The sequence below is a fragment of the Dasypus novemcinctus genome, chromosome 10, assembly GCF_030445035.2.
Source record: "Dasypus novemcinctus isolate mDasNov1 chromosome 10, mDasNov1.1.hap2, whole genome shotgun sequence".
NCBI classification, from domain to species: Eukaryota; Metazoa; Chordata; class Mammalia; order Cingulata; family Dasypodidae; genus Dasypus; species Dasypus novemcinctus.
Window position 1 is genome coordinate 46,091,292 of NC_080682.1, and position 23,150 is coordinate 46,114,441.

The following is a 23,150-nucleotide window of genomic DNA, read 5'->3' on the forward strand; positions in this document are numbered from 1 at the left end:
CTGGCCGCCTCACACCCTCCAGGCGACGCAGCGCACGGTGAGAAGGGGAGCTTTGGAAACCGAGATGTGGCTCTGAATCCCAGCTCCCCTCCTCGCCAGCAGGGAGCTTGGACCACCCGCTGCCCTTCTCTAGGCCTGAGGACGTACGGAGAGCTCCCTGTGTGCCAGACACCTTTCTACCTGCACTCTTGGGAGCCTTTTCACAGACCAGGAAATGCACAGAGAGGTCATGTAACCCGCCTACAGTCACACAGCCTCAAGCCACAGAACCAGGGTGCTAGTCCGGGCATTCCCACCCCTTCGCGGCTCCTGCACCCTCCCCGTTCTAGTTCACAGGGAGGTGGTGGCATTTAAGTATGAGCTGCTATCTAACGACAGGACGGTGCCCACTGCATGGCAGGTGCTGTGTGAAAGGTTCCTGGGACCGTTTTTAACAGGCAACAGACGCTGCCTTCCTGGAGTTGTGAGAGCACAATCACTAACACCCATGCCAGGGCCCTGACTCCGGGGTGGCCGTCCTGACCAGATCTGCAGATGCTCTGCAGCCAGGGGTCAGATCCTGGGAAGCACTGGAGGACAGGCGGGACAGGGCACAGGGCAGGGCTCTCCTGCCTTAGGGCTGCACAGGCTTGTGGGCTGGGTGTGGGGCGGCGGGTGCTGGTGGGATCGCCTGGGCGGATGCCCCGCCGAGCCCCCTGCACGCGGGGAGGCTGCCCCCGCCACCTGCAGCCCCCACGGAGCCCCGGCGCAGAGCCTTTAGCACCATCTCGCAGAGGAGGAAGCGGGCTGGGCGAAGGCAGAGGCGGGAGCTGGACTCCAAAGCCGGTGCCCTTCCTGGCACGGGACGCTGCTCCTGGGGCGTCCCCAGGTCTGTGTGCAGGCTTGTTTCTTGCTCATTGTGTGTTTCCTGCCTCTGGAGGAGTCTTGTTCACCCCAGAGCTGGAACAGAGCTGGCGCACCGCAGGGGCTCGGTACGTTTGTTGGAAAATTGAAAGAAGCGAAGACCCCTCTGCTCCCCCGCGCTCAGTTCCCTCCATTCAGCTCCAAGCAGGGCTGGGGACCCAGCGCTGTGCCAGGCGGTGTGAGGTGGCAGGCGTCCTGGGGGCCCCCTATGGGCGGTCCTGCAGAGTGGGGCCGGGAGGCTGTGGCTCGGGCTGCCTGGTGTTGTGTCCCCGCAGACCGCGGGCGGGCTATGGCCCCCGAGTGCCCCTTCTTGGAAGTGGGCGGGGTGGGCACCGCTGCCCCACCACCTCACGGGGCCTCCAAGTGGGCATCACGGAGAGGGCGGGAAGGGGAGGCGGCGGCTCCTCCTGCGGCAGAGGCGCCCCCTGGTGGTGGCTGGAAGGATTGCAGCTGCCCGCCTTTGCGGGAGCTCGCGAGCCCTTGGGGACTGAGACCACGTGGTGACATTAACAAGGCCACACCGGCCCTGAGCGTCCCACTGAGAAAGGGCCTGGTCTAGAACCAGCGGCTCTCCCTCGAGAAGTCCATGCTTTGGAACCTCGAGGGGCCTGCCGTCCCCGCTGCAGGCGGCCATCTCCACTGCAGAAGGCTGTGTCACCCCAGGGTTCGGTGACGATTTTAGGCAGTGGACGGGCATAGCCAGGCTCACCACCCGTGTTCTCCCTACTGGGGGGCACATTTGGCCCTGGGTTAAGGAATGGAGATGGGGTGGCTGGGGATGCAGGCCGTGGGGGCTCCTCCCCAGGCCACGCTGAGCCCTGCTCTTGGGGAGCAGCAGGAGGGAGGGGGTGCACTTACCTCGGTGGCCAGCACCCCGATGGCGAGCGCTCCGGCCAGGTAGACGTAGGTCTCGAAGGCATTGAGGATCACGGTGTAACAACCCTGGGAGGGGAGGACAGAGGCGAAACCACAGACAGAGGGGTTACCTGGGGTCAGGGGCGGGCGTCAGAACTGGTGCCAGCCTGGGAGCTGGCGGGGGCCCTGCAGCTCAGCCAGCAGCTGGCACCTCCAGTCCTGGGAGGGCGGGCGGGTCCCCGAGGGGCCAGGGGTGCACACACACCATGAACGGGCAGTGGTGCTCCCCTAAGGCGGATGAAAGCTGCTGGCCACAGGGCCAAATGGATCACAGACCCAGTGCCACGTGACTGAACATTGGGAAATTTCACAAAGCAATCTGTGAAAATTCTGCTGCCGTGCTCAAAAAACTAGACGATGCAGCCATTTCCACGGAGCAGTGCCCGGCACTGTCAGCAGCTGCTCCCTTTAAATGGCACAAGTGCTCCCTGGGGCCCCCAGCTCTCCCTCCTGGAGCCCCCACCCCTTTACTCGTTCTTACGAGCAGCCTGGATGCCGGGGGATTTCCAAGCTTCAGACCCTGCCCCAGGGACACACAACCCCCCTCAGTCCCCGCTCACACCCCGGCCCCAGCCTGCAAGGGCCAGCCCAGCCCACGGGGAGCCCCTACGTGGACTTACGCCCCCTGCTGTTACTGCTGCTTCAGCAGTCCTGGGGACAGACAGACCGAGACAGACAGACAGAAATGGCAACGCCCGGAGCTGCAGTCCACGGCCGTCGCCCCATCCGCTCTGAATTCGGGTTTTGGGTCTACACCCTGGGCGCGATCTTGCCCTCCCCTTCATGATGGGTTCCCATCCCTTCCCTGGCCCTGCCCGGGAGTCACACAGAGGAGACCGCTCTCCTCCCCCCACCCACGACAGCCTCCCCGGCTCCTGGGGGTGCAGCTGCCAGCACTCGACCCCCCGTCTCCGCGGGGAGCCGCCACCCCGACGGCACCCACCCCCACCCTCCTGGCCTAACCGGGCAGCGGCAGGCAGGCCAGAGCTGCCACCACAAGGACCACTGCTGCGCTGCCTTGAGCTCCCCCAATACACGTGCAAGTCCCGAGCCCTCTTGGGAGCACCACCTTATTTGGAAGGGTGACCTCTGGAGGTGTTGTTAGTTAAGGCGAAGCCAAGCTGGTTAAACAACCCACCAGGGCTGGCGTCCTCAGAAGAGGGAAGCGTGGACGCAGGCGCAGGCGGACAGAGGGAGGTGGCCGTGGGGAGACGGGCGTGGCGATGGGCGTGTGCTGGCCAAGGCGGGGAGGCCGGGAGCCCACGGAGGCCAGGGCCAGGCCTCCCTCCACACCCGACGCAGCGCGGCCCAGCGGCCCCTGGATTTCCCACGGTGGCCTCCGGTCCACGAGACAACGCGTGTCTCTTGTTTGAAGGCACCAGCCTGGGTCCTCCGTCACAGCTGCCCTAGGACGCTGTGACAGCCCCCACCGGGGCCTGCCCCGAGCTCCAGCCCCCCCATCCAGCTGCCCACTGGGTGCCTGTGCTTGGCTGCTCCCAGGGCACCTCCCACTCAACATGCCCCAAATCCAGTTCAGGATCGTCCCCCAAACCAGAGCCCCAAGAATCCTCCACAGTCCCTGCTCGCCTTCACCCCGCTAGCTGGCTTATCCCCAGGGCTGCTGGATTTCAACTCCTGAAAATTTCTCAGATCCACACACCCCTGTCTGTCTCCACTGCATCACCCTGTCCAAACCACTGTCCTTTCCCACTGGGACCAGTGTAAAATCCCTCTGTCCGCTCGGGCCCACCTCTAGTCCCCGGCCGGAGCAGCCAAAGCGCCCACGTGGCCACACCCCTCCCCACAGAGAATTCAGCCTGGCCTCCGCTGCTCCTGCAGCACCTTCGCCCCCTGTGGCCCGGCCCTGCTGACAGCCTCACCGCGAGCGAGCCCTGCCCTGTTTGCTCACTGGGCTCCACCCACAGGGGTCTTTTCTCGGTTCTTGGAACCCAGCGGGCCTCCTCCCACCCCAGGGCCTTTGCACATGTCTCTCTCATCAGCTACAGTGGTTTTTCTTGCCAGGAGGCTGTAGCACTTTGTGTCAAGGAGAGTGGCACCCACCCTTATAGCCGATGAAGGAGCAAGTGGGGAGCACTGGGGTGGGATTGAAGCAGAGAACCAGGGTGATGCTGTAGGAGAGAAGATTCAAGACCACCTACCCAAATGGGGAATATGGTAACTTCTTACTGGTAGTCACCATATTGGCCTGGAGTCAGGTCTAGCAAGATCACCATCTACGAGGCAACCCCCTCATTTTGTGTAGCAGGAAGACACAGTCTTGACTTGCCGGGTGACTGTCTTGAAGCAGAGGCAGCTGGGAAATTAAGCTGGAGAACCTGCCACAGGGGGCTCCACTCCTTTCAGTGGGGGAGCCTGGGAATTCTCCACAGGTCACCTTCTTTCAGGATTTCTTCGTTTGGAGTTCAATGGTAAATAGGGCTGATTGACTAAGTCAACACCCTCCGAATGGTGCCCTCTGCCTTGGCTCTTGGTGGCCAAGGGATACAGTCTGTCCAGCGAGACATGCAGAGTGGTCTAGTGTGGTTCTGGGCAAGTGGCTGGCGCCACACTTTCCCTTAGTCCCTGCCTTGAACACAGATGGGATGCCTGGAGCCGTGGCAGCCTTTTTTTTTTTTTTAAGATTTATTTTATTTACCTCCCCACCCCCATTCCCCCTAGTGTCTGCTCTCTGTGTCCATTTGCTGTGTGTTCTTCTGTGTCTGCTTATACTGTCATTAGGCGGCTCTGGGAACTGATCCTGGGACCTCCGGGGTGGGAGAGTGGCGATCACTCTCTTGTACCACCTCAGCTCCCTGTTCCACTACATCTTAATATTTTCTCTCCTCTGTGCCTCTTCTTGCGTCTTGCTGCACCAGCTCTCAGTTGTCAGCCGGCACTCCTGCGTGGGGCGGCTTTCCCATGTGGGCCGGCACTCCATGTGGGCCAGCTTGCCCTCAGCAGGAGGCCCTGGGCATCGAACCCTGGACCTCCTGTATGGTGGACGGGAGCCCAGTTGGTTGAGCCACATCCGCTTCCCCGTGGCAGCCATTTTGCCACCACGAAGTGATGACTACAAGGGAAGGCACAAGGATAATAGAGACCCACTCATGACTGACCTGGCAGACCCATTCATAAATAAATGCAACCAGTCACTTTCTTCCAGAATTCTTGCCACGTCTGAAATGTGAACTGGCTGTTACATAAGACCTCTATTTAGGGTTTCAGTTCTCGGAAGTCGAATGTGCTGCTTGCTGACTCAAGCCCTGTGCTGGGGACGTGAGACCAAGTCAGAAATGCATCCTGGGATTTGGGAGCAAAACAAGTGGAGATCATGCCCCAGCAGGAGCTTTCAAAAGGGAAGAGTGCTCAGGAGCGAGGCGAGTGTGTCAGAAAAGAAATCCCTGAAGTCAATCTCCAATGATCCTCATGAGGAAAAGAGGAAGGGCATTATGAAGAATTCATGTGGCTCTGCAGGGACTTCTCTGAAGAGCTCTGATTTCAAAGCCGTGCCCAGGAGATGGAAGGAGGCCTCCCAGTGAAGGGCGAATCCAGCAGTGGGGACCGTCAGATGAAACCCGACGGACAGGGCCCCACGAAAAGCCTCCTGAACAATTACAAGCGGCATTGGGAGGCTCTAGGTTTGGCTGTCCCACACAGCAGCCCTTCAAACCAGCTGGACGTCTCTCGGCTTTCGTGTACGATCCTGAGCCATGGCAGCTGTTGCGTTTCGTGGAGTTGTCAGGGGCCCAGGCTCCTCCTCGCCAGCCCAGGGGCCTGCTCTCATCCACCGAGAGGGCTCGTCCCCACGGTCGCCTCCCAGCCGGGGGGAGGAGGTAGGGACGGGTGCTTTCTCTTAAGGAGGTGACTCCAGCTGCACAAATCACTTCTGCTCACCTCGCTTTGAACTCAGTCCCGTGACCTAGCTGCAAGGGAGCCGGGGAGCGCAGTGTTTGCTGGTGCTGACGGAGGGCAATAAGCACGCTCTTTCCAAGGAGGAAGCAGGGAATGAAGCATGCCGTGGGAGGGGGCACCTGAGGTCCGGAGGGGGCCTGGCCCATGGTGATGCAGCAGGTAAGGGGCTGAGAATCCAGCCAGGCTGCCTCACACCCAAGCCTGGAAGCTTCCCCACATCCCCTGGCCTCTCCCCAGGCAGGTCTCCCCAAGCCTGTGCACCAAACCTCTGGTGTGGCGTCCTCCATGCTCCAAGCCCACCAGCTGGAATCCTACGCTAGATTCCAGGACCTTCATCTCCTAATTTATGCCTCTGCTCCCACTTTAGGAGGGCAGGAATGCGTGGGGCAGAGGGGGTGCAGCTGTCGGGTCAGCCGCGTCCCGTGACTTGACATGGGTGGGTGCCGGGGACAGAGGCGCTGAGTTCATGGAGCAAAGGTGGGGCTGGAAAGGGCCTCATCAGATGGCCAGGGTCAGGCCTCGGCTCACTGTCACCTCCTCCGGGACCCGGACAGGCCTGCCCTGCTCCCCCGCCCCAGGCCACCGTTAGCCCATCATCTGATTTTCTTTTCTTCACAGCAATTATTGTCATGTGAAATGATTGCTCTTTGTTTACTTCTTGCTTGTTTAGCATCTGCTTTCCCAAACTAGAGCGTGAGCCCCACGGGAAGGCGGGCCTTGCCTCTGTCCCCTGCTATGTCCCCTGCACCTGCACCTCTCCCCATGCCACCCAGTTAGAGGCTGGCGCTCGGGCTCGGCTCGCCCTCATTCTTGCTCCTGCCTTCCTGCCCAGCTGGCCTCTCCCTCCCTCTCTCTCACACACACTCACACATTGCAGGGTGGGGCTGATCGGCGAGGAGAGCGTTCAGATGCCAGGGCAATGCTGGTCTCACGGAGAGGGGCAACGTCCCTGCTTCTCCCAGAGGTGGCAGAGGGAGGGAAGGCTTCCTTCCAAGGTGCCCCCACTTGCCACCTGTGAGCTTTCTCTAAATAAAAGGCCCCCTCGCCGTGACATCCTGGTCCTGGTCCCCAGTCTCTATTCCTGGGAGCTCAGGGAGTGTTCTGCCTGGGAAAGTGGGAAACTCCTACTCATCCCCTGGTGCCAGCCCGACACTGCCCGCTCCTCTGACCCGGGCCATCCCCGGACCACCCGCCAATCTCACGCTTCACGCCCTGTGGCTGCATCTCGGGCGCCCGCCATCAGCCCCGGGTCAGAGGCCACAGCCAGCACTCGCGTGGGATTCCTGGGTGCCCCCAGACCCTCCGGGCCCGCCGCCCCCGCCACCCCAGGGCTGGTCTGGACTGCGGCCGGGGCAGCGGGGCCCATACCTGCTTGTTGAGGAACAGGTCCCTTCCCAGGAGGCACTCCTCCCTGCTCAGCACCACCCCGGCCCGGCTCTGGGGTTCTCGCCGACAGCAGGCCTCGGGGACCTCGTCGCCGCCCAAAGTCAGGAGCCGGAAAACCGACGCAAACTTAAAGTCTTCAGGCCCGTTGACTCCACAGCAACCAAACTAGGAGGAGAGCAAAGACAAGGGCTGGGTGGGCCGGGACCAGCGCGGGGCAGGGAGGGACAGCCTCTGCAGAGGCCACAGCAGAGGAGCACTAAACGCAGAGTCAGGAGGCCTGTCACATGCCGGCTCCACTCATCTTGTATGACCTGGGGAAAACCGCTCAGCTTCTCTGAGCCTTCGATGTCCTCGTCTGCAAAATGGGGGTGATAATAGCAACTCCTACCTTACTCCCAGTCACTCAATAAACAGGTGGTGTGAGGAATTCTCCTCCATGACAGGTACTGCTCATTGAGCACCCGAGCCTCGGGTGTCATCCCCAGTTTTGACTTGATCGGACTGCCTAGCAATGTCCACCCGAAATGCGGCACCAGGTATGGCAATCGATTATTAATGTCTGCCACGGGCGCGGGTGGGAGAGGGCCCTGGTGGCTAGACGTTTGCGACCCTGGGCGCTGGCCCTGCCTGCTCGCAGTGCCCCGGGGGTCACTCACTGTGATCATGACCGAGTTCCAGGTGGCGGAGAAGACATCAGTGTCGTTGTTGCCCTGGTAGTGCTTGGCGAGCTCCTTGGTGAAGAACTCGCGGGTGAGCTGGGGACAGAGCGGGCAGTGGGCTGGGACCCGGCAGCCATCTGGCCCTCGCCTCCCCGTGATCCGTGTCCCGGGGCCCCCCAAGCTGCCACGCGAGGAGGCCCTGCCGGGGCACCCATCTGAAGAAGGCAGGCCAGCCACCTGCTGGGCCAACCCGGGGCCAGGGCGCCCTCCCCGGGCCACGCCCCAGACAGCCAAGCAGAGGCCCTGACTCCCAGGCCCTGCAGAAGCCAGGGTGCAGGCAGGGGTCCTTGGAGGGCCAGAGCCAGAGGAGGGGATTCCAGAGGCGTCTGCAGAGGCCGGGCCTGCTCTAAAAGCGTCAGGCTGCCACGGAGGGCAGCTTCCGGGCAGATGCCAGCACGGGGCTTCTCTGCCCAAAGGGCCCACCTTCTCCTCTCGGCAGACGGCTTGCCCGCCACCCCAGGGCCACCCCTTCACCGTTCCCTCCCCCCACTTTGGCTGGGGTGCCCCTGAGGGGAGCCGCTGGTGCCCTGGGTGTGTCTGAGCCCCTGGACGATGGCCTGCGGGGGGCAAAGGAGGCCGCTGGCCGGGGCCCTCCGGAGGGCTCTCCCACGTCCTCTTGCCCGTCACACGTGCTGGGGCTCAGGCGTGGCCCCTCTGACTCTCCTTCGCTGGCCTGAGGATGCCTGCTGACCTCTGCGGGGCAGGGCATGGATGGGGATTCCAGAAGCAAGCGTGGGGTGCACCGGCTGCTTTGGAAAGGCTGAGACCGTTGACGGCCTCTGACTGTGACCTTCTGGAAAAGTCCTTGCAGGGCCCCTCGCTGGGCTGGGGTGTCACGGGGTGGGGTGGAAGTGCTGCAAGTGCAGTTCTCAGGCCGCCACTCTGAGAAGCTGAGGGGGCGGGGCTGCCGGGGGCACTGCCCTCCCACTGGCGGGGGTGGGAGGCAGGGGTGGCACGTACGTTTTCTCTGAAGATGAAGGCCAGGATGGCTGCGGAGAGCTCAGCCAGGAAGATGATCAGGATGAACAGGAAGAACTGCAAAGAGAGGGGGCAGGCTCCTGAGCCCCGCGGCAGCCAGCGCAGCGGGGCGCCCCGGGAGGGGTCGGGCGGGCACGCACTGATGCCGCGCCGTGGTGCCCTTCCATCTGTCACACAGTTGGTGTAAGGTGTTGATCTGGTAAGACACGCCACTGCCACCGGCCAGCCGTCTTTCAAAACATAACATTCCAACATTCTATCCTTAGAATCAACAAGGTTGTAAGAAAAATATGGGAAAAGTAAACACACAAATATGCCTTTAGTACAAACGGTACCCCTTGGTGCAGTGCACGACCTGAACAACCCTCTCAGGCAGCCCTGGAAGGAAGCTGTGGATGAAACCCATTTGTTCCCCCTCCAGGTGGATTACATAAGCTGTGGGAATCCTGGGTGCCTTGTGGGTCCCGGGCTGGCTTCCCCACCCCAACTGCCACCCGCACCCTGCCCCGCTGACATTCAGGGGACCCTTGGTAGGTGCTGACGTCTCAGAGACTTGGGGGTCTGCCTCTCCGGCAGCTTCCCTGCCCACTCCGCCACCACCTGCCTTCCTGCTCTCCACCCCTCCTTCCCAGGAAGTGGGAAGGCGATGCTGATCTGCAGCCCCAACAAAAGAGCAAGGCTCGGGGAAAGGTGGTGCGTCCATCAGCACGTGAACACTCCGGGGCTGGAGTCTGCGCTCTGACACAGCCCGCCCTGACTCACTTCTGCATTTCTTGATGCTGCCAAACTAACCACGATGCTTCTTACCTCAGGGCCTTCACAGACTCTGTTCCTTCTGCCAGAAATGCCCTTCCCTTCCTCCCCCACCAACTCCTCATTTTTCCAGACCAGAGTACCCCCCAGCCCCTCTCCTGGGGAGAAGCCTTTCCTGACACGCCCAGGCAGAAGGAAGCCCTCCTCCCTCTGGGTGCCCCCCCACCTCAGCGTCCAGTGGAGGCGTCCACGCGGCAGAAGCTGTGCCTGCACGGATTCCTAACTTGGGCGCAGGGCGGAATCCGCACTCTGCACTTCCAGGGCCCAGGGCAGCGCAGGCAGCGCTGCTGGGTTACCAGGTGAGCGAACGACTCGCGTGATGGCAGGAGGTGACCTTGCTCTCCTGCTACATCTCAGCCCTGTGGGCACAGTTTTGGGCCCAGGACTGTTGGCAGAAGAAAGAGGAAACGGCTCTGTCTCGTTATTTGGCATCGATGTCCTTGACCTTTACAGATTCCATGGCAACCCTGGAGTCTTCCACCAGACGTGGAAGCTGATTCTGCTGCCCACACAGGCACTGGGTTCTCGCTCACCCTCTTGGTCACCTGGCCTGGCCACACCCAAGACCTGAACCCTGGCATCACTGTCCTCGGAATCACCAGCCGGCAGTGGACGTGCAGGGGCTGCAAGGGGGCAGCGGGCTGCGCTCGGCGAAGGCCGCCTGATCCCGCCCGCCTGATTTGTGCAACTTCGGACAATCCCTCACACCCCCTCAGGCCTCAGTTTCCTTGTCAGTAAAATGGTATTGGCAGCTCCCACCCAGTGGGGCATTCGTTATTGTGGGGAATAATGAAATAACGATGTGAACGTTTTTCACACGTCCAGGAGCCTGAGCAGCGCTCCCCACTGTCGAGATTATTACAAGGGCAGGAGGCGGCGGGGCCAGCCCGCCTGCAGAGGTATTAAACGAGCCTCCCAAACCGCTTCTCCGTGGTGCGCTTGGCGCTGGTTTCCTAAGACGCTCCTGTGCGCCTGGAGGCATCTCTTCTGGAACTTGTTTTTCCACCAGAAGAAGGGTCCTCAGCCCCTTTACCCCACCCTGGAAGGCCCTTTATGTTCCTTCCCTGTTCTAGTTCAAGCAGGAGCTGCCCGTAGAGGGTGCAGTTGCCCCAAGGCCACACTGGTCCCCAACTGCCTGGGCTCTGGACGCTTCGGGAGAGCATGCCAGGACGGATTTAGACAAACTCCATTGTGCCTGGAACATCTTCAACATCTCCTAGCACCATCGAGCAGTTGTTTTTTCATTTGTCTCCTAACTGTCCAAGCCACAGGGGGACACAGACAAATCGCCGCGTGACAGGCACAAGGTCAAACCCGTGCTTGAACCGCGTGGCGAGCACGAGGCGTGGGTGTGGCCCGACCGCAGCCCTCCTTTTGCTCATGGGCCTTCAGCCAGGACGTCCGGCTCTGCGCGCTCATCTGGCTGTCCCTCCTGCCACCATCCCTCCAGATTCCACAAGGCTGTCACCAGGCTTAAGCCACCTGTGCTGCAGATCTTGGGTCTCATGGAGGCGTTTTGCTGTTCGAGCCGGATGCTTTTGCCCGCAGTGGGGGAAACTGAAGCACAGAGAAGGGAAAGGACAAGTTCAAAGGTGCGCAGCTGGTGAACTTCAGAGCCAGCCCCGCGCTCCTAATCCAGGGCTCCCTCCACAGCTCCATGACTCTCGTCTCTGTCTGATGAAGCCTGTGGCTGAGTTCTGGGGGTCTGGTTCCCAGGGGTCAGTGGGTCCCCTTGCTGGGGCCAGCTGTGCAGCCCGCCCAGAGAATCTGCATGGGGGGTCGCTCCCCAGGACAGAAGCTTCTGCATTTCCTCAAGGTCGGGGCTCCCTGGGATCCAAGCTCCGTCCCCGCGGCTCCTCCAAGGCTGGCGGGCTCTGGGTGTGTCCCCAGCTTCTGTGGCCCCTCCCCTCTTCTGGCAGCGATAGAGGCGAGGTCCCTGCACGGGTCCCGGCACCTCCGTTCGGCTGGTGATGGAGCGCTGCCCGGGTCCACTTTGTGTAGCTTCTACGAAGAACCTCTGCCTCCCGCCCGCTCCGAGCCACTGGCAGATCCTCAGACAGGCAAAGAGCAGCCCCGGAAATGGTTTCTGTCCATGGCAAGGCGGCTAGGCTGGCTTTGGCCACCGACTGTCCCTTCCCCAGTTACCGCCTGTGGTTGAGGCAGGTCCCAAGCCTTGGGCACCCGGTGAGCTCGTTGCCCTGGGAGTGTGTGCTGCCCAGGATGACTTAGCACGGCTCACGCGAGACAGGGCAGGGGGAGTGCTGAGCTCAAGCTGGCACCACCAAGGGCTCCTCGGACGGTGGCTCAGAACCAAGAGGAAGCACGTCCTTCCTGAAGCCGGGCGTCGGCGCCGGTGTTCTCTGCCAAAATAGCCGAGCGCTGACCACAGAGGCTCCCAGTGGTCATTCCACTGGGCTCTCAGCAGCCTGGCGAGGTGGGAGCTGGTATCGTCATCACCCCCGTTGCACTGATGGGGAAACCGTGGCTCTGAAAGGACCGGCCATTGGACCTAGTGGTGGGACTTGACTGCAGACCACGGCCTCTCACCAAGTTATCCTGGACACCACCAGAGCCTCCAGGTCTTTAGACTTGCAAACGGCCCTCGGGGTCCCTGGGGGGTGACATCCACTATTTTAGCCTCCCCTTTTATCAGTGCTGACGTGTGCCAGGGATAGAGCTAAGCAAGACGCACGTTTTTCTCACTGGGTGGTGATCACAGCGCGAGGCTGGCGTGGTCAATTGACCCAGGACCCCCACTGAGCCCTGCTCAAGCCCCGAGCTCCTCCTGGGGGTGTGCGCGCACTGGACAGTAGGCTCTTTGAAGATGTGAAGGCCAAAAAGAATCAGGGCGGCTTTTAGCTCAATCTGACGGGAGACCTTATCCACAAGGAAATTGGACACCAGAGTAGGACATGCCCCAGGGGGAGACAGACAGACACATCGCCATGTGCCAGCGGTAGAGGCGGATCGCCAGCAAGCCACCACCGGAACAGCGCGGACTTCAGAGACGGCCTGGCCTGCCAATACCTGGATGCCGGGTTTCTAGCCTCCAAACTGGGGGCCACCTGAGTCCTGTGTTTAAGCCAACCAGTGTACAGGAGTCTGTTACAGCAGCCCTGGGAAATGAAGGCAGCGGGGGAGGCGGTACTGTTATTCTCATCCACACACGAGGAATCTGAGGTCCAGAGAGGTTAAGTAACTGGTCCCAGGCCACACAGCCAGGAGGTGACAGAGCAGGGATTGGTAGCCAGGCTTCTCTGACCCAGTGCCCATGCACGCTCTTCCCCACACCTCTGAAACTGCCTCCTCTCTGCTCCTTCACTCCAGGACTGTTTATCGGGCACCCACCAAGCGCCAGGCACCCCGCTAGGCCTTGACAAACAAATGCACACACTGCAGAGATGGGCCCTGTGCTCAGAGGGCTTCCGTTGTGCAGAAGCAGCAGGAGATAAATTGGAGAGTAACGTGTGGATAGGGACAGCGGGACTCCCCAGAGAGGGGCTCTGCTCACCTCCCTCCCACTGCTGCCACTTGGAACGTGGTCCCAAGCGCAGAGACCAAGGGGCGACCCACGTGTACACGAGCGTGTCTCAGAAGGAAGGGGGCATGGCATGCTGGCGTCAGTCACAGTGCCACTTCCACCCGCTGCCCTTTTCCAGCGGGAAAGCACCTCCTTGTGCTGAGCACAGGCCGCCTCTGTTCTCTGGAGGGGTTCGCCCTGGACTGGGCTGGGTGTGCCCCGACGCTTCCAGGGGTGTCCCCAGCCTTCCCCAGGGCCCGTTGGCGTGTGCTGACCCAGCCTCACTCTTGCTTGCCTGATGCACAGTCGCCAGTTATTCCGGAACTGCAAATCGACAACCCTTTGCTTGAGATGGAAAAACTTAACGTGGGGCGGTAACGTCTTTTTCAACCCATCTGCCTAAGGGCCCGTCTGCTTTCCCCTCTCATTTCTCATAAATATTTACCTAATTTACTGACCTCCTGTTCAGTTCCGCTCGCTTACCTCTTTTCAAGACACTCACCTCTTTGTGCAGATCACTTTCCCATTGAGCATGCCTTTCTTATACACTATTTTAAAAAATGAGAATCTTTAGATAAATTGGCAAGAAAAAAAAATCCTTGAAATGCTCAAAGGTAAGCAAAAAAGGAAAAAGAGATGCCACCAGATTTCCATCACTGGCTGGGCTAAATTGACCACTGTATGTGAAAATGCTGTACAATGCCCCCGCAGGAGAGTTTGGGAAATGTGTCCTTAGAGATGGATCATGAGGTCCTTAGGTGCCTATTCCCATCTAAGGGTCCTGTGGCCGTGGGGAGCGTCCGGCCTCAGAGCAGAGGGAGGAGGACGCTCAGCTCATCTCCATCTCCAGGACTGCTTCCTCCGCGGCCCGGTAGACCAGGGCTCCTGAGGGGCTGACTGTGCCTTCTCCTCGCCCTGTGGAAGACAAGTCTTCCCACCCTCCCGGCAGACCCAGGCCTTGGCCTTGTGGTTCTAGCAGGGCCATCAGAGGTGAGGCTCGCTGCCCCTGGTGTTAGGGCTCTCTAGGGAAACAGAGTCAACAGGAGATATCTGCCAGTAGTATGAGATTGTACACGAGTCTCTCGCGCGACAGTGGGGATGCACAAGTCCAGGTTCCGCAGGCAGGCTGCAGCCAGGGGCTCCAGTGAAAGCCCGGTAAAGGTCCTTGATGAGTTCTGGGAGATGCTGGCTGTCCAAAGATGAGCTGGGAAATTCTCACTCCATGCTGAAATCACTTCCCCTTTTAAGGCATTCAACTGATTGGATAAAGCGTCACTCGTTGCTGATGGCAATCTCCCTGGTCGAGGCAGATGTAATCAGCCACCTATGCAGTAAACTTACCGATGACTAAAGCCTAAAACGTCCTTGTATTACAGTTAGCCCAGTGCTTGCTTGACCAAACAACTGGGCACAAGTACCTTCCTGAGTTGACACGTTAGCCTAACCATCACACCCCTCTTCAGCAGGAACTCCCACAAAGCTAGGTTCAAGTCGGAAGCAAGAATAGTTCTTATTTTTTAGGTATGAACCTCTTTGAAAACCTTCCAGAAGCTGCAGCACACACACAGACATACACATCCCCGGCCCTCTTTTAACATTCTGCATGTAGTTTTGGGTGGATTTGGGACCCCCGCATCCATTCCAGGCTGGGAGTCCTTGGACCAGCCTTGGTCTGGGAGACGGTGGTCCTGGGTCCCAGAGTCCCTCCTCCAAACCAAACCGTGACCCTGGGCAAGTGGCTTGCGTGCTTTACCTGGGCTTCAGAAAAACAGAGAGAGAGGAGAAGAAAGAAAAAGCAGGGATGGAAAAAGAGAGAGAGGGGTGCAGAGACAAGAAGAGGGAGAGGGAGAGGAGCAGGAGCTGGGATAAGAACAAAAAGATCAAGAGAAAAGCAGTGAGGGAAGCAGACGTGGCTCAACCGATAGGGCGTCCGCCTACCACATGGGAGGTCCACGGTTCAAACTCAGGGCCTCCTTGACCCGTGTGGAGCTGGCCCACATGCAGTGCTGATGTGTGCAAGGAGAGCCCTGCCACATAGGGGTACCCCCACGTAGGGGAGCCCCACGTGCAAGGAGAGCACCCCATAAGGAGAGCCGCCCAGTGTGAAAAAAGCTCCCAGGAGTGGCACTGCACACACAGAGAGCTGACGCAGCAAAATGACACAACAAAAAAGAGACACAGATTCCCAATGCTGCTGACAAGAATACAAGCGGGCACAGAAGAACACACAGCGAATGGACACAGAGAGGAGACAGCTGGGGGCAGGGGAAAGGGGAGAGAAATAAATAAAAAATAAATCTTTAAGAAAAGAGAGAGAAAGCAGAGAGAGAGAGACAGGGAGAAAGGCAGAGAGAGGAAAAAGAGATAGGGATAAACATACTGGGAGAGACAGCACGAGGGAGAAAGAAGTCAGAAGGAGTGGGTGAGGGGGCGCCTGGCCGCCCGCCTGGGCGCTATGCCGGGGGCTCTGGGCACACCTGCTCCCTGGGCCCCGTCCTCTCCTCCCTGGGTGCTGGGGAAAGAGGAGGCCCGTGTCCAGCTGGCAAGTTTGGAGGGAGGCACTTAGCGGAAGCCTTGAGAGGTCCCAGCCTTGCTCCCAGACAGGAGCGCCAGCCTGGCTTCCCGTCTTGGCTTGGGAGGTGAGCCCATTAACAGTGAAGGAACCCCGGGGGCCGAGGTGAAGAGGCGGCGGGGGAGAGTTGGTGCGCCCGGGGGCCCAGAGCCCAGCCCCTGGGTGAAGTCCCTTTGGGCCCCGCAAGCCCAGGCTTTTCCACGCGTGGGGCAGCGGCGCCGGAGAGCGCGTCCGCCAGGGGGCGTGCGTGCATTTTCTTTGTGTCTCTCGAAGGGAAGTTTGTGGGTTTACTGCACACTGTTGCTGGACAGGCCTCAAGGCTCCTGAGCCACTCGCTTCCCAGCCGATTTCACTTTCTCGATGAGGCACGAATGGGGGCGGCGCGGGGTGCCCTGATCCGGGAAGAAGGCCTGGCGCCCCTCGCTGCCTCCCAGCCTTCCCCGGGCGCTCGCTCACCCACAGCACAGAGCAAAAGCCCTGCAGGTCCGTTCCCCCAGCTGAGCAGCTGGGTCTTCCCATCGCTTAACCCTGGCCCATCCCACACCCGCTGCTCTGTTCTAACTGACCTTGTAGCAGGACAAGGCTCGACCCGGAAGTTCCAGTCCTGGGGGCCCACGGGCCTTTGCGGGGAGGAAAGAACCCTTCCGGCAAAGCCAGGAAAGCAACGAGAGCGGAAGGACGGAGGGAGAGCGGAGGGCACCAGAGCACGCTCCAGCGTGCAGCTCTCCAACGCTCCCTGGCTTTGCCTCCAGCCCGGGCCTGAGCTTGCCGACCGCCTCATTTAACAGGCAGAGGCACTAAAGCTTGGGGAGGTCAAGAAGCCGCAGAGTCGCACAGTCAGGGGACAGAGCTGGACCTCAAATCCAGGGCCTCCCAGGCCGGCTCATCCGCGGCCACTCCGCGGCCGCCTACTTGGCCTTGAGCGAGGGCGGGCTCCCTTGATCGCCGAGCAGCGTGGGCACCCGGTGAACTCGGCCCGTGCTAGGCATTCGGGGACCTTTATCGAGTGACCGAGGACGCTCCCGCGAGCCCGTCGTCCCTGGATACGATCTGGAGATCCGGGAGGGGAGACGGTTTATCCAGCGGCGAAGCATCTTAGCTGTTTCCGAGAGTTCTTCAAGGCGAGCAAGTAGCCCAGCCGCGCCCTGTGGCCTGTCCTCGGTCCACCGAGCCTCAGGGGGGCCTGGCCGTTCAGACCCGAGCGACGGAGACCCTGAGGACTCTCGGCTTTGCCACGTCCACCCCGGAGCCTTGGTCTCCTTCGGAAACTGGAGCAGTGGTCAGCCTTTCAGGGCTGGGGAGGTTCAGTGCCATCCCCTGGGGGACAAGCTCTGCCTGTCCAAGCTAGGTTTGACCCTGACTGCTGGGTTTGGATTCCAGCTCCACCACTTCACAGCCGTGTGGCGTCGGATGAGTCATTTCCCCTCTCGAGGACTCAGTTTCCCCATTTAAAATGACCTGGGGACAGCTCGCCCAAATCTCAGGCGTACACCTGGTGCAGAGAGCAAGTCCCGGAAGCCGGGGCCACAGAGGCAAGTGGAAAAGGCTGACGACCTGCCCGCCCCCGGGGAGCAGGATGAGATCCTCGGGGGGGTGGAGGCAGGAAGGAGGAGTGGGGTGCTGCTGCAGGAAAGCAGCTCCCCAGAGGCGAGGACGTGGCCCGCGGTGGGGCGGGGGGCACTGGCCTGAGCCCGCCTCTGCCTCCAGCAACCTGGGGGACCCTGGGCAGGTCCCCGAGCCTCTCTGGGCTTCGGGGTCACTGACGCAAAGTGGGGGTGGCGGGGCGGTGGATGCGCTGGTCGCGCGCACGCCTTCTGGCGTCGACAGCCTCCAGTTGGGGAAGGACGGGTCAGTTTCTGAAGGGAAGCCGGGCAGGGCCTGGGGGTTAGCAGCCCCCCCCGCCCCCGGGGCACCCATGGGTGGGGTGGGGGAGGGGCTACTCACGAGCAGCAGCAGACACTTGTTCTCGCGGACGGCGCCGCAGCAGCCCAGGAAGCCGAGCAGGAAGAGCAGGCCCCCCAGGGCCAGCAGGAGGTAGACGCCCGTGACCAGCAGGGGGTTGGCGGCCACGATCTCCCGGAAGCCGGTGGGGTCCACTAGGACCCAGGTGCCGAGGCCCAGCAGGCAGGCTCCACCCAGCTGCTCCCAGGGCCAGCGGGGCGGGGGCAGAGGAAGAAACAGGCAAACGTGGAGGTCAGCCGCCCCACAACACACGTGCTCCCGCGCCACGCCCAGGTCAGAGGCGCAGCGAGCTGGGTGAGCTGGGCCGGGAGCGCCTTTGCACCAGGAGCCCAGGTCCCAGCAGAGCTTTTAACTGCTTTGATTTTCCTCCTTAGCCCGACCTTAAGTGTAGCATGCATCCTCTAAATCCAGGCTGCAGAGGACTGCACGGAGGATACCTGCCACTTCTGCACTCTCTTTCAATGTCAGAGCTACAGGATTATGGGGCATCTAGTCCAATTCTCCCATTCCACATTGAGGCCCAGAGAGGGCAAGCGACTTGCCAAAGGTCACACAGTAAATCCCTGGCAGAGCCAGAGCTGAATCTCAGGCTTCCTGACCCCCGGCCCCAAGGACCTTGAACATGATTGTCCCTGGGCCCCTGCATTGTCCTGGGCACGCTTAGTCAGGGTGGGCTTCCCAGCTTCAAATCTGAGGCTCAGAAGCCTACTTATTTATGTCCTTGTCTGCATGGCCCATCTCTCTCCGTGCCTACTTATCTTTAGAGAGAGGCAGCTTAGTCCAGAGGAAAAGGCTGTGCCACTTACTAGCTGTGTGACCTTGGTTAGTGGCTTACCCCCTCTGAGCCTTAGCTTCCTCATGGTTAAAAGGAAATAATAATTTGCCCTTCCCAAAGCAGCCCTGGGGAAGAAAGGGCAGCATGGATGTGAACGTGCTTATTAGTAGGTTTCAATAAAATATCTGCCCCATTTCTCCTGGGCACAGGTAAGTACTGGATGCGAATCTGTTGCAGGGACAGCCGGAGCCCTGAGAGGCCCGCCTGAGGGAACAGATGGTGGTGACCGGCCAACAGCAGGGCTGCGCCCGAGCGGGGAGGGGCCTGCCGGTCAAGGGCCCGGGCCGGGCGGCTGGGCGCAAAGGACGGCGTCCGAGTGTCGTGGGGGCACGGACGGCCTGAGGGACGAGCAGCGGGGAGCGGGGAAGGGGGCACCGCGGGGCCGGCTGTCGGCGCCGCCTCCATTGTGGCCCGAGTGCTGGGCCAAGCCTGTCTCCTCCGCCCCCTACAGAAACCCCACGAAAGCTGCGCCGCCCGCTCGGCCCCCGGCCTCGCGGCAGGGCCCGGGCGAGGGGCAGCCGGCCGGGCACTGGCTCGGGCGGGGGGTGGTTAGACGGCGAGTGGGCCGAGCCCGCCCTGCAGGACCCCAGGGCAGGAAGGCAACCCGGGGAGTCATCGGAGCGCGTGGAAACGCAGGGAGAGGCGGACGGACAGACAGAGGAGCCTGGCTTTCGCAGGGACCTTCCTCCTCCAGGGCCTGGCTAAGGGCAAGCCTGCAGGACCCTCCTCCTCCTCTGTGTTGGGGGGCTGCTCCCAGGCCCTCAATCCCTGGGGCGTTTCTAATTCCGTCCGGGGGCTACGCCGGCTCAGCCTCTCCAGCTCAGGGGGTCAGGGCCGGCGGGGCTCCCCCCGGCTGCCCTCTGACTGCCCCGCCCCCACTCCTCACCAGGCTCCGCCACCAAGACGCCAGCCAGGACCGAGCCCCCCTCTGCCAGGGGAGCCGAGACACCCCAGGGTCTGCTCAGAAGCCCCCTCCCCTGCCGGGGGCCCTTTGGGGTGCAGCGGGAGCTGCTGGGGCCTCCCCTGCTGGCCCCTGGCCGGGCAGCGGGTCTGCTGCTGGGCCCGCGCTGGCCCCTGGCCTCGGCGCAGTGGCGCTCTTCCCACGCGGTGGCCAGTCCCGCCCACCCAGCAGGCCCGGGGAGGCCGGCGAACGCGGGCTACTCACGAAAATGAAGAAATTGAAGACAAACATCAGGTACTTCACGCAGCTCAGACAGTCACCTTCCATGATGCTCTGCCTGCAAGAGCGAGGCCGCCTCAGTCCTTCCGCCAGGCGACCCACCTGGAAAGGACCCCTGCCCCTTCCTCGCCCCCCCACGGGGGCCCAGCAGCCAGCCCCACCCTTGCAGCTGGGGGAGAACGAGGGAGGCTTTCTCACGGACACTTTGCCCCGTGGGGTGGGAGTTGGGGGTGAGTCCTCTAGAGACAGTCGGCCTGGGTGCGAGCCCTGGCTCTACCATTCATTTGCTGTGTGGCCTCGAGCAGGTTACTCCACCTCTCTGTCTTGCTCTCTCCATCTTTAAAATGGAGATTAAAAACAGAGGCTTTGGTGATGGCTTCACAACATTGGGAATGTAATTAACGCCACTGAATCATACCCCTTGAAATGGCGACAATGGTCAATTTTATGTTATGTGCATTTCATCACACACACGAAAAATCCACTGGAACCTTTGTCTAAGGGTGCCATGATTTCCTGAAAGAGCGCAGCACCGCGTGCTCGGCGGTGGGACTCGATGCCATTGCAGGTGTGAGTGCTCAGTTAAACAGACGAGAAAACGAAGGGTCAGAATCACGTGGGACTGGGTCACAGAGCCAGGATCAGGACTCAGGGCTGCCTCCCCGCCGCCCCCCGGCACCTCCAGACCGCGGGATCGGCCAGGGTAGCCCCGGGCGCAGCGCGGAGGGACTCAGGGAGAGGAGGTGCGAGCCCCACTGGGTGTCCCAGCCCCTCCTGGGGCTAAACCCTCCCCTCCCCCCGAGCCTTTCCTGTCCCTTCCTGAAAGTATACCCATGGCAGCGGGTCCTGAGCACGATCCTCTTCAACTAGCATTTATTGAGCATCTACTGTCTGCCTGGACTGGGGTTTGGGACCAATGGGATGCAGCCCCACTGCACCCCGGGGGGAAGCAGACAGCACCCACCAGTGCGGTCAAACAGACCCCACGATGCACAAGCCACATTCCTCTTCAATATTTTTACTTTTTCTTCATGACACTCCAGGGGATTGTCCAGAGCAGGGATTGGAGAACCTTGTTAGAGGTGAGGAAACTGAGGCACAAAATGAAAACAACAGGGAAGCGGCCGTGGCTCAATCAGTTGGGCTCCTGTCTACCATATGGGAGGCCCTGGGTTTGCGCCCTGGGCCGCCCTGCCCACGAGCGCCGCAGAGAGCAAGGCGACGCAACAAAGAAGGGAGACAAGCAAAAACACAGAAGAGCGCACAGCGAGTGGACACCAAGAGCAGACAGCAAGCACACACACACAAAGAAAGCAACACGCCCCCGTCCCACAAGGCCAGGGTCAAGCCAGCCGCAAGCTTCTCTCCAGGGCGCCCAGCGGAGCTTGGCTCCTCTGTGGCAGGCTCGGGAGGGGCCCTGGGCGCTGGTGGAGTGGGGTGGGTGAGGGGGGAGGTGGCGCCCGGCTGCTTCCCCACACCTTCCCACAGGACACGGCTGGACTCAGTTTCCTCATCCGCAGAGTAAGGCTGATAAATCCCACCTCAGAGCGTCGCTCCGGGGCCTAGGATTAGACAGTGGCCCCGTGCCCAGGGCTTTGTGGGTGTTCTCTCCCCTATTCCCGCAGCAGCAGGTGGAGAGGGTGCCGGCACTCTCGTGACTCCCTGCACGCCGGCAGCTGGAGGTCCAGTCGAGGGGCTGGGGGGTGGGGTGCTGAGGGCCACAGCCGCTCAGCTGGGTGCAGGCAGGCCAGGGTTAGAACCAGCATCTCCAGGTCCCCGGCGCATGGTGGCACTCGGCAAACCTGTCCTGTCCCGCCCCGAGCATGCTCTCCCCACCAGCAAGGCTGGCACCCCCATAGCACAGGGAGGGGGCCTGCCACACACCCCGCTCTTTCCAGCCCTGCCCCACTCGGGCAGGACAGGGCCAAGGGCAGGCTGCGTCTTGCTCTAAGCTGGAGTCTTTGAAAAGGGCATTTGGTTCACCCCGTCAAGGATGGTCACCATAAAAACTCATCACGTTTTGATGAGAAACTGGAACGTCTGTGCATGGCTGGTGGCAACAGAAAAGGGGGCAGCCGCGGAAAACAGTTTGGCAGGTCCTCAGAAAGGTAAACGTCGACTTGCCGTAGGACCCAGCAATCCCACTCCGTGTACACGCAAGGAAGAAAACAGGTGTAGACAGAAATCTGTACACCAAGGACCGCGTGGCATTACTCAAACAGCCGAAAGGCGCAACCAGCCCAGATGTACAGCCACGGGTGAACGGCCGAGCTGGGGTACGTCCAGGCCGTGGAGGGTCCCTCAGCCACAGACAGGAACGAAGCACCGACGGGGTTACGTGCCGGGGAGCTCACCGGCCTTACGCTGAGTACAAGAAGCCCGGCGCTGGGTTTCTTTGGGGGTGATGAAAACGTTTTGGAGTTACAGGGGAGACTGCACAACATTGTGAATGTACTGAATGCCACCGAATGATACACACTTTGAAACGATTAATCTCACATTTCATAAATTTTGCCGCAACTAAAAAAAAAAAAATCCAAAAGAAGGGCATTTGAATCTGTGGAGAGAAAAGCAGAGACAGAGCCCGCTGGGGGTGGGGGGCGGGCCGGCACCTCTCAGGTCCTCCCCGTCGGCCCGGCATTGGCCAGGGCGCAGCGCAGGCGCCTGGAGCCCACGGTGAGGGGCAGGGGCAGCGGGCACCCGGCCCCTGGCCCCGGGCGGGAGACACCGCCTCCTGCTGCTCCCTGGGTTTATTGTTCTCTGAAAGCGGCAGAAGCGAGTGGGGACGCGCAGCAGGGTCGCAGAGCAGCTAAGCCAGGGGGTGGGATACTCAGAGCCCGCCTTCGATGAGCGCCTCCTTACTTTATCGCTAGGGGAAACTGAGGCCCTGAGTTACCAGGTGACAAACTCAAGGTCATTCAAAGAAAAGGATCACAGAGCGAACCTGGCCCTGAGGTTCTTCTCATAAATCGGGTGCGGGGAGGAGGAGTGTGGGGCTTTTCTGGGGTCACCTGGCAAATACTACGATTTCCTGAGCATTCGGTGTGTGCCGGGCTCCATCCCAGATGAAGACACTACAACCTACCAGGTAAGCACCATTGTCGCGCCCATTTTCCAGACGTGGAAACCGAGGCAGAGAGAGGCAGGACAGCCCGAGAGTGGTGACATAAGGGGTCCTTCCAGGAAGGACAAATGTCGAGGGAGGCTCTTCTCTGAGCTGAGCAGTGGCCCAAGGTCATGAAAGGTCATCTGCCTCCTGCGCTTTTGGGGGACACCGGCCCCTCCTTTCCAGGGGCCCTGCAGACGCCCCAGGCCTCCTGCTCTCTCCCTCGCTCACGGCCACGGGCTCTGGACCAGCCTCCCTGCCTCCAGCCTCTCCCCTTGCTCCGTCACCTCCCCACACCAGAGGGACCTTTCCACAAAGCACGGGGGCCACGCCACCCCCCCCCCCCGCC

The 23,150-nt window shown here is 61.1% G+C and overlaps 1 protein-coding gene across 1 annotated transcript in view; it reads right to left on the reverse strand.

The window, feature by feature from the left end:
• The window catches only part of TSPAN18 (tetraspanin 18), a 190,504-nt gene that overhangs the window by 3,056 nt on the left and 164,298 nt on the right, over positions 1–23,150 (reverse strand). Inside the window, exons 4-9 of the mRNA XM_058305489.2 lie at positions 19,681–19,753; positions 17,663–17,857; positions 8,796–8,870; positions 7,773–7,871; positions 7,099–7,281; positions 1,762–1,845 (exon numbers count right to left, since the gene is read on the reverse strand). Coding sequence (XP_058161472.1) covers positions 1,762–1,845; positions 7,099–7,281; positions 7,773–7,871; positions 8,796–8,870; positions 17,663–17,857; positions 19,681–19,743 — 699 coding nt within the window. The 5' untranslated portion in view covers positions 19,744–19,753. The remainder of the gene's footprint in view (positions 1–1,761; positions 1,846–7,098; positions 7,282–7,772; positions 7,872–8,795; positions 8,871–17,662; positions 17,858–19,680; positions 19,754–23,150) is intronic.